This window comes from Dipodomys ordii, unplaced genomic scaffold, assembly GCF_000151885.1.
Source record: "Dipodomys ordii isolate 6190 unplaced genomic scaffold, Dord_2.0 Scaffold163, whole genome shotgun sequence".
Classification (NCBI taxonomy): domain Eukaryota; kingdom Metazoa; phylum Chordata; class Mammalia; order Rodentia; family Heteromyidae; genus Dipodomys; species Dipodomys ordii.
Window position 1 is genome coordinate 115,409 of NW_012267379.1, and position 10,637 is coordinate 126,045.

The 10,637-nt window shown below is 59.6% G+C and overlaps 1 protein-coding gene across 1 annotated transcript in view; it reads right to left on the minus strand.

The window, feature by feature from the left end:
- Nucleotides 1-5,040: 5,040 nt before the first annotated feature.
- Metrnl (meteorin, glial cell differentiation regulator-like) overlaps nucleotides 5,041-10,637 on the minus strand; it is a 24,576-nt gene continuing 18,979 nt past the window's right edge. The window contains exons 3-4 of the mRNA XM_013033083.1: nucleotides 6,958-7,017; nucleotides 5,041-5,845 (exon numbers count right to left, since the gene is read on the minus strand). Of these exons, the coding sequence (XP_012888537.1) occupies nucleotides 5,526-5,845; nucleotides 6,958-7,017 (380 nt within the window). The 3' untranslated portion in view covers nucleotides 5,041-5,525. The remainder of the gene's footprint in view (nucleotides 5,846-6,957; nucleotides 7,018-10,637) is intronic.

The following is a 10,637-nucleotide window of genomic DNA, read 5'->3' on the forward strand; positions in this document are numbered from 1 at the left end:
GAGAGGAGAGCCACCACGGCTCACTGTACCCTGGCGGCCTGCGCCTCTGGCTGAGAGGAGAGCCACCACGGCTCACTGTACCCTGGCGGCCTGCGCCTCTTGGGCACCCAGCCAGCGGATCCACAGCTGTCCCCACATCCCCATCTGTGACAGGGGTCCCACTGGCCTACCAAGTGGGATGAGGGTGTGACTGTCCTAACAGAGCAGCCCCAGGGTTGCAGCGAGGCTCAGCTAACCACTGCTCTGCATAAGTGGGGCTTCCCACCAGCACCACTGACTTTTAGAGAGGAGGGGGACGGAATGTGTGTGTGCGTGTGTGTTGTGTGTGTGTGTAGTGTGTGTGTAGTGTGTGTAGTGTATGTTTGTAGTGTGTGCGTGTGTGTATAGTGTGTAGTATGTGTGTAGTGTGTGTAGTGTGTGTAGTGTGTGTAATGTGTGTAGGGTATGTGTTGTGTGTATACTGTGTGTAGTATGTGTATTTGTGTGTGTAGTGTGTAGTGTGTGTTGTGTATGTAATGTGTGTAGTGTGTGTAGTGTGTGTGTAGTGTGCGTAGTGTGTGTTGTGTGTGTGTAATGTGTATAGTGTATGTGTTGTGTGTGTGTTGTGTGTGTAGTGTGTGTAGTATATGTATTTGTGTGTGTGTAGTGTGTGTGTGTGTGTGTATGTGTGTGTGTGTGTGTGTGGACTGGGACAGGAGGAGGCCAGGCAGGGGTCCAGCAGGGACTTGTGTGGGAATATGGCCTGGGAGCCAGGAAACATGGAAAACACAGGTCAAAGAGATATGAGCAACGATGAGCTCTGGTCCACCAGCTTAGCAACGAAGAGAGGAAAGGACAGGAAAACCCTGCATCTTACAGCATGGCAAAGGAAAAGGGGGGAAGGGAGCCGGGGGACAGGGAAGGAGCACACAGACAGGATGGGGGACAGTGCAGGGGTGAGGTCAGCACAGGGAGGAGGGCAGTGCAGGGGTGAGGTCAGCACAGGGAGGAGGGCAGTGCAGGGGTGAGGTCAGCACAGGAGGACAGTGCAGGGGTGAGGTCAGCACAGGAGGACAGTGCAGGGGTGAGATCAGCACAGGGAGGAGGGCAGTGCAGGGGTGAGGTCAGCACAGGGAGGAGGGCAGTGCAGGGGTGAGGTCAGCACAGGGAGGAGGGCAGTGCAGGGGTGAGGTCAGCACAGGGAGGAGGACAGTGCAGGGGTGAGGTCAGCACAGGGAGGAGGACAGTGCAGGGGTGAGGTCAGCACAGGAGGGCAGTGCAGGGGTGAGGTCAGCACAGGACGACAGTGCAGGGGTGAGGTCAGCACAGGACGACAGTGCAGGGGTGAGGTCAGCACAGGAGGACAGTGCAGGGGTGAGGTCAGCACAGGAGGACAGTGCAGGGGTGAGGTCAGCACAGGGAGGAGGACAGTGCAGGGCTGAGGTCAGCACAGGGAGGAGGGCAGTGCAGGGCTGAGGTCAGCACACGAGGACAGTGCAGGGCTGAGGTCAGCACAGGAGGACAGTGCAGGGGTGAGTTCAGCACAGGGAGGACAGAGTAGGGATAACACAGTGCAGAGGGCGAGGACAAGGGAAGGTGGGGACAGGGTGGCTGCAGGGCAGTGCCTGAGCTGGGACAGAGCAGGGGTGAGGAGAGGAGTGGGGTGGGAGGGGTGGGGTGGGAGGGGTGCCTGCTGCTCTGATGGGGGGTGGCGGGGTCTGGATAGCTGGGCTCAGAAGGCTGCCGTGGGGCCAGGGCGCGGTGCAGGCTGCGGCCGGCCGCCTGGGGTCCCCACTGACGCGGTCCACCGTGGGTCTACCGGAAGGACCTGCTGGTCTCTTCTCCGGTGAGCTTTCCCACAGGAGAATGTGGGATGGGCGGGCACAATCTTCTGTCTGGCAGTGGGAAGGGGCCCAGGGAGACTGGACAGACAGCAGGGTTCTGCGGTCAGTCAGGACACTGCACACACTTCTCATTGGGTCCTGTGCAGGAAGCCCCAACTCCTAAGCCCTCGTCTAAAAGCTGAGGCCTGCCAAGGGGTTTCGGCCAATTCCCCTGAACCTCAAGGCCACTCTTAACTGAGGACGGAAGGCCTGAGGCCACCACACCGGCCACTCCTGTTCTGCAGCTTCCTTGAGCCCAGGAAGTGGGGACAGGATCCAGCTCTCTCCGGCCATGGGCTTGGTGCCTCAGTGCTGTGACCAGCCACAGCGGGGCCTGGCCCACCACACAGGCCTCATGTCCTTGCCTGAAAATGGCTGCTGGTGACCATGCCAGGTCCCGTACCTGTGCCAGCACCAGCTCACACCTGAGCCACACACACCTGAGCCAGCTCACACCTGAGCCGGCACACACCTGAGCTAGCTCACACCTGAGCCGGCACACACCTGAGCCGGCACACACCTGAGCCGGCACACACCTGAGCTAGCTCACACCTGAGCCAACTCACACCTGAGCCAGCTCACACCTGAGCCAGCACCATCTCACACCTGAGCCAGCTCACACCTGAGCCAGCACCAGCTCACACCTGAGCCAACACACACCTGAGCCAGCTCACACCTGAGCCGGCACACACCTGAGCTAGCTCACACCTGAGCCAACTCACACCTGAGCCAGCACACACCTGAGCCAGCTCACACCTGAGCCGGCACACACCTGAGCCAGCACCAGCTCACACCTGAGCCGGCACACACCTGAGCCAGCTCACACCTGAGCCAGCACCAGCTCACACCTGAGCCACACACACTGCTGAGCCAGCACACACCTGAGCCAGCTCACACCTGAGCTGGCACACACCTGAGCCGGCTCACACCTGAGCCGGCACACACCTGAGCCGGCACACACCTGAGCCATCACACACCTGAGCTAGCTCACACCTGAGCCAGCTCACACCTGAGCCAGCACCAGCTCACACCTGAGCCGGCTCACACCTGACCCAGCTCACACCTGAGCTGGCACACACCTGAGCCGGCTCACACCTGAGCCAGCACCAGCTCAAACCTGAGCCAGCACACACCGCTGAGCCAGCACACACCTGAGCCGACTCACACCTGAGCCGGCTCACACCTGAGCCAGCTCAACCTGAGCCAGCTCACACCTGGGCCAGCACACACCGCTGAGCCAGCACATACCTGAGCCGGTTCACACCTGAGCCAGCACACACCTGAGCCAGCTCACACCTGAGCCAGCTCACATCTGAGCCAGCACACACCTGAGCCAGCTCACAACTGAGCCAGCACACACCTGAGCCAGCTCTCACCTGAGCCAGCTCTCACCTGAGCCAGCTCACATCTGAGCCAGCACACCATGCCAGCTCACACCTGAGCCAGCACACACCTGAGCCAGCTCACACCTGAGCCAGCTCTCACCTGAGCCAGCTCACATCTGAGCCAGCACACCGCGCCAGCTCACACCTGGGCCAGCACACAACGATGAGCCAGCTCTCACCTGAGCCAGCTCACACCTGAGCCGGTTCACACCTGAGCCAACTCACACCTGAGCCAGCCCACACCTGAGCCAGCACAAACCTGAGCCAGCACACTGCTGAGCCGGCACACTCCTGAGCTGGTTCACATCTGAGCCAGCACACTGCTGAGCCGGCACACTCCTGAGCCGGTTCACATCTGAGCCAGCACACCGCTGAGCTGGTGTGTGCCTGAGCCAGCTCACACCTGAGCCAGCACACAGCTGAGCCAGCACACCGCTGAGCCAGATCACACCTGAGCCAGCTCACACCTGAGCCAGCACACACCTGAGCCAGCACACCGCTGAGCCAGCTCACACCTGAGCCGGCATACACCTGAGCAGGCTCACACCTGAGCTAGCACACTGCTGAGCCAGCTCACACCTGAGCCAGCTCACACCTGAGCCAGCACACACCTGAGCCAGCACACCGCTGAGCCAGCTCACACCTGAGCCGGCATAGACCTGAGCCGGCACACACCTGAGCCAGCACACCACTGAGCTGGTGTGTGCCTGAGCCAGCTCACACCTGAGCCAGCATACCACTGAGCCAGCTCACACCTGAGCCAGCACACACCTGAGCCAGCTCACACCTGAGCCAGCACACACCTGAGCCAGCTCACACTGAGCCAGCTCACAATGCTGAGCCAGCTCACACCTGAGCCAGCTCACACCTGAGCCAGCACACACCTGAGCCAGCTCACAACGCTGAGCCAGCTCACAACGCTGAGCCAGCCTACACCTGAGCCAGCTCACACCTGAGCCAGCATTCACCTGAGCCAACACCAGCTCACACCTGAGCCAGCTCACACCTGAGCCAGCTCACACCTGAGCCAGCACACACCTGAGCCAGCTCACACCTTAGCCAGTGCAGCTTCCACTCAGACCACCCAGTGTAACCAGGTCCTCAATGAGTCCACACGGCTCCCCGGCTGCCCTGGCCTCTCCTAGAGCCCCCTTTGCTTTAGCCGCTGCACAAGAAGACACACCTGATTCACAGGGAGAAGCCAGGTTTAGGCGTTTGGTTGCCCACTCCCTGCTGCCCAACCCCCTACACTGGAGTGAAAATTCTCCCCCCCAAGCTTCATGCCCACCTGTCTTAGTTGGAAATGAGGTCCTGGCAGAGGTGATCACATCAATCGGGAGGTCACCCCTAAATCCAATTCTTGTGATCTCGTAAGAGGGAAATTTGGGAAACAGATGCACACAGGGCGGAAGCCCTGTGACTGGAGGCCAAGACTGGAGGGATGTGGCCAAGAGCCGAAGACGCCTGAATCCACCCTCAGGGCTAAGGAACACCTCCATTCCTGGGACTCCAGATGGTACAATGAAGGTCTGCAGTTTAAACCCCAGTTTGTGAAAAAGTAACTCTCTGAGGACACGAAGGACACTGACCCCAGCCCGACCCAGGAACTCGGTGTCCAGAGACTTGCTGTGGGCTCGCACGCTTTGGGGCAGCTGGGTCAGGACGGGGTCAACCCAGAGGGAAGTGTTCACACATTCGCCAGCCGACATGCCCACCTGTGCCAGGCTAGGGCCGGCCTGACGGACGCCTGGCTGGTGGGTGGACGCAGACACTGGGTGTGGGCAGAACCTGACCTTTATTCTCTGCGATAGAACCCGCCTGCAGCCCAGGAGGACCGCAGCTGCAAAGCTCATTCCTTAAGAGCAAAACCAAATGAGAGAAAAAATGTGTTCCCTCTGTCACGGCGTTGGAGGGTACTGAGCCTTCCCCAAAGCCTGGTGACCATCGCCGTCACCGGCCCATCCCCAGTGACACCCACACCAAACAGTTTGAAAGTGCAGGACGTGGCCGCCAAGGCATCTTCAACACGCGTTTGTTTCCTATGCACATTTCTTTTTTACAAAAAATATAATAACTTAGTTTGCACTTCACAGCATTTCCACATCGGTCTGGGCACCCGTGGCTGGGCCCTCCTGGGGTCAGGGCAGCTTGTACCTCCGAGGCTTGAGAACTAGGCCAGGCTGAGCCCCTGGCCTTCAGCGCCAGCCTGCGGCCCACACCAGGATTCGCGCGATGGCACATTAGGAGAGGGCAGAAAGCGCCCGTGGCCACCCTGCAGTCACTCTGTGCTGATCTCACAGGGGTTCAGCCCCTGCGCCTTTGCGTCCCTGTACATCCTTTGGAAGTCACTAAAGCGCGGGGCACAGCCAAGCCGGGCCTCTCCAAAGTGCACGTGGCCAGTAAAGAGGAAGTCTCCGGGCCCTGGCCGCACACCACATTCCAGCAGTGTTGTGACCAGGCCCTGCCAGGGGCCACTGCCCTCGGGAGCTGGCTGGAAAACCCTGCTCTTCTGCCGGTGGAGTCTGTTCACCTTCAGGTGGATGATGGACTCCTGGTGCTCTGGCACGTGGGTGACATCCTGGATAGAGCCACGGACCACTGTGGAGGAAGGAGAGACAGGTCAGCAGGTCTCCTGGGCAGGGCTAGTCATGGAGGCTCATGGCTCTGCACACATCCTGGGCCACCACAGGCCTCAGAAACCAGAAGCTGCACCTGAACTCTGCTAACGCTGTTGGGTGCTAGCAGCTCATACCCCGGATCCTCGCTACTCAGGAGACTGAGATCCAGGGGATCACCATTTGAAGCTAGCAGGGCTGAAAGGTCCATGAGATTTCATCTCCAAAAGCACTGGGCTGGAGGTGTAGCTCGAGTGACGGAGTGCCAGCCAAGTAAGCGTAAGGCCCTGAGTTTAGACCCCAGTCCTGGGGGATAGGACGCAGGGAGAATCCGCTGTCCTGATGCCGGCACCATGAGGTACCAGAGACAGCTCTCCATCGGGGCCATGGCTTGAGTCATGCTGCATACCTAGGCTGCTGATAAGAACAAGAAAACACACACAGTGGCTCACAAGACTCGGCGGCTCCGTGTCCTGTCAAATGACACAGTGCATCTCCCAAGACAAGGTTACAGGAAGGGACGGGGCAGGGTAGGGTCTACAGCAGGGCTTTCCTGCGAGGCCCCTGCCCAGCTCCTGAGCCCAGACAGGCATGGAGAGCAGAACAGCAAGAAGCCTTCTTCTGCCCGGGCTCTGGAGCTGGCCCAGGGACAGCAAGTCCAGCTGAGCACGGCCACCACCCCAGCAGGACAGCGAGCACTACCCTGCCTGTCCCAGGCTGGTACCTACGTGGCAGGCAAGGGGCCTGTGTCCCGCAGCTGCCTGGCGACTGCAGAAGGGTAGGGCCGGGCTCTGACCAGCACGGGAGGCCCACAGGACACCATTCACAGAATACTGCTAAAAGGACTCTGACCGTGAGCTCCTGGGCACAACCGAAGCATACTTGAGAACGGCTGACACCAACTCCAGCTCTCCCTGCCCTGGTGATGTGCAGAAAAGCATCTTTCCCTGTGATTACGAGGGGACCACGCATCCAGTGGCACCATGAGCCAGTGCCAGCCAGGGAAGCCTCCAGAGCCCCAGCTGGAGACCCTGCATGCAGATGGAGCCCTCCCTCCCCACCAGAATGAGAGGCGGGCCAGGAAGGCCTACTCACCGAAGTCGCTGGTGCAAATAGCAAGGAGGACCTCTGTGTCACTGCAAGGTCTGCACGGAGCTAAGGAGGAGAAAACAGAGTGAGGACACCGCTGGACAACATGAGCCCCAGCACAGCAGAAGGTGGCCACCAGGGCCTGCACGTGGCGCACAGCCACCACGGACACATCAGACCTCTGTGGCCAGCTCCAGCCCACCGGCGCTCAAGGGCACACCACAGAGGGACCCTGCCACACCAAAGACTGACTCCAGGGAACCCTTGGCCCTACCTGCCCAAAGAGCCAGCACTGCGGCCCTGTGACCATGTGCCCAAGAAGCAAGGAAGACTTCAGAAAGGAGGGCTCTGTGCCTACTCCCACCTACCTTGTTAGCATACTTGTGCCAGAGAGGCAACACCACCACTCACTTAGAAGCCACTTTTATTTGCCTGGCCCAAACTAAAAACCAACCCAAAGCCAACACCAACTCCAAGACGCAGTCTCTAGATCAGCCAACCAAGTCCCCCTCTCTAAGACTCCACACTCACTTCACCAACACCAGCAGCTTCCTCAAGAGTAGACATCTAAAGCATCAATGTGTACTCCTGCAGAGCCCCTGCGGCTACAACACAAAAGGAGGGTCCATTAGCTCCTGGTGCTGCTTAGAAGGACCAACAACAACATGGAGGTCCACAAAGAAGGTCATGAACCTGGAGGTCTCTCCTTGCCACTAGGCACAGGCCTCGGACTGGGGCCTCAGCTCAGCCCCTTCCCCAGGCTCTGCCTGGTCTCAGAAAGCCTTTCACACTGAGCTCTATGCGCAGAGCCCCCCGTGACCCGAGACCTGACTTCCTGCATAGCACCCAGCGAAGCTTGTGTCATCTCCGAAGAAGCCCCCTTGCCAGTCAGCCCCTTACACCGCACCCTCCGGGGATGGACGGCCTCCCCTGCCCTTTCCTCACCCTGCCGTTTACCTGCGTCCCCTGATGTGGAACAGAAACTCCAGCTCCACACTCTCCTGGAGACAGGACCTCCCTGTACTCCAGAGGAGAGCTGACAAAAACGCACATTTTATAGTTGCTCTGGTTTCAATTGCAAGGCCTCTGCCTTCTGTTTCTAGCTTAGGGCCCAAACTCCCTTGAGAGAAACTCTGGGGACTGGAATCTCAGTGAGACAAGGTCACCTTAGGGCTCCCAGGCCCTCAGAGAAGCCCACCGGTCAGCTCACGGGCTGGACAGCCACCTCCCCAGCTGGTGACGGGGTTCGAGGGACCCAGCTCAGCCCACATGTGGGCACCTCCATGTTCCTACACCAGCGAGAGCTCAGGGGCCTTCCAGGCTCTGAAGTTGCCAGGATCCGTGCGGCAGAGGAGACCAGAGACAAGGCCCTGGCTTTGCAGAGCCGTGGGCAGCCATAGCGCACGGTGGTACCCTGGGATCGTGTGTCCAGGGCCCCGGCCTCAGGTATTGCTCCAGCCAGCAAGGGCGGTGACTCCTGGGCTGAGCCTTGCTGACTCACCAGTTTCCCACCTGCCAGCACTTTGCTGTTATCAGAGAAAGGAAAAGCTGCAGAACAAGAACAACCTGCTGGCGTCAGTACAGCCTATCAGAGATCTGTGCCTGTCTCACCACAGCCCCCAACCCGACAATTCTCTCTGCGGTGTGGCCACGGCCAGCCCTGGAAACCTAGCTATGCCAACCTTCCACGTCCCAGCACACGAGCACCCCTTCCTGCAACGTTTGCCTGGGCGCACGGGGCGGGGATGCAGGGAGCAGGTCACCAGAAGCTGCGAGAGGTGGTCTCCTTTAAGCCGGAGGTGTGGCCTCTGGGCAGGCTGTTCACCTGATTGCTGGAGGGCCGTCAGTCAGGAGCCAGAGCACAGACCACTGCACGGGGTGGTCGGAGCAGGCAGCACTGCAGGCTCCAGGGCCTTCCACCTTGGATGGCATCTTGAGCTGGGACATGAGACCTGGGAGAGCCACCTGCCCTGCTGGCACCTGCCAGGTGCTCAGTGTCTACCACGCACGTGGGCAGCCTCAGCTGCACAAGGATAGGTCGGTGCCTAGGTTCACAGCAACCACAGCCCACCTGAGTGCGGCAAGCTGGGCAGATCCAGGGGTGCAGGCCGGGTGACACTACAAGGGAGGAGACAGCAGGCCCAAAGCACTTCAGGTTGTGGGTTAGCTGAGTCAGGTCGCGTAGCCAGGGCCCACACGAGGTCTGGAGCCCGGGCACAGCAGGCCTGGGAGCCATACACTCTGGATGAAGGTGTGGAGACCCTGCACTCGCACCCCAAGGGTGTTCAGCAGGCCGCGGGCCCTCTGGGCCTCGGTGTGCCGGTGCCACGGGCAGCTGACCCGTTCCTCTTCGGAGCCTCAGAGTGCAGTGCAACGTCGCAGAAACTCAGCGTGGACTCAGAAACGTGAATCCGAGCTGGGTTCACAAGGGCAGTGGAGCGTGCTGGTTGTGGACACCTGGTCTCACATCTCCTAGATGCCCAGGTAGATACATCAGAAATTACTTAGGAACGCGCATAACGTGAAACAAGCCAGGAGGAAGGCAAGTCAGAGGGACTTCCGGGAGACACCTGCCGACCCAGTGAGGGCAGAGGATGGGACGAGGAGGAGAGAAAGCACGGGCAGAATGGCTCGCAGGCCGAGGAAGCCAGCGGCCGGGCAGCACTGCGGAGCACAGCCAGGTGATTAACACACACAAGCCCCAAAGGGAAACTCCGCATGGCAGTACCCCGTGGGGCTCCCAGGGCAGCCAGTGACCGGTGACATGTGCAGCCGCTTTACCAGAGTGAGGTGAGATGTGGGCAGAGGAAGGCAGCCTAGCAATCTGAGACCCAAAGCTCTTCAATGTCACGGCACCTGGGTGCCACCAAAACACGAGGATAAACCAAGGACAGTCAGCCCCTGCCTGGAACCTGCATCCTGTGAAGGAAGCCAACGCCTCCTCAAAAGAGGTTTAAAATGAAAAGTCATTACAGGATAATTGCACCCGCCTGAAAGCAGTCCCTGAGACCAGGAAGAACTAAACAATCTGGAAGATTATTCCAGAGAAGCACGAGGCTTTGGGAAGAATGAACAGTGAGATTTCTCTTCTACGTTGAGGCCTGGCCACTAGCCCTCACTGCCACCGAGGCCACCCCCGATGGGACTCTGAGCCCCTGAAGGAGAACTTGTGCCAAGCAGTCTAAGAGGCTTGGCTGGTCACGCAGGCCCAGCAAGCAGAGCAGGTTTGCAAGGGGTTGGGAAGGCAGCACTCAGCTGCAGAACCAGCCCTCCCAGTAAGTCTGTGAGTCAGTGTAGGCAATGAAAATGTAAAGAATGCCAGCTTCCTGCCCCCTGCCTCTCCAGCCACTCTAAAATGCCACTGTCACTACAACCTCCTTCATCAGGAGTGAGCCGAGCCTCTCAAAATGCCAGCCACAAACCCCAGCACACAGCAGAAGTCAGGTCCTGAGCCGACACACAGCACTGCACAGCAGAAGCCGAGCTCCTGAGCCGACACACAGCACTGCACAGCAGAAGCCCAGCTCCTGAGCCGACAAACACAGCACTATACACAGCAGAAGCCCAGCTCCTGAGCCGACACACAGCACTGCACAGCAGAAGCCCAGCTCCTGAGCCAACACACACAGCATTGCACAGCAGAAGCCGAGCTCCTGAGCCGACACACAGCACTGCACAGCAGAAGC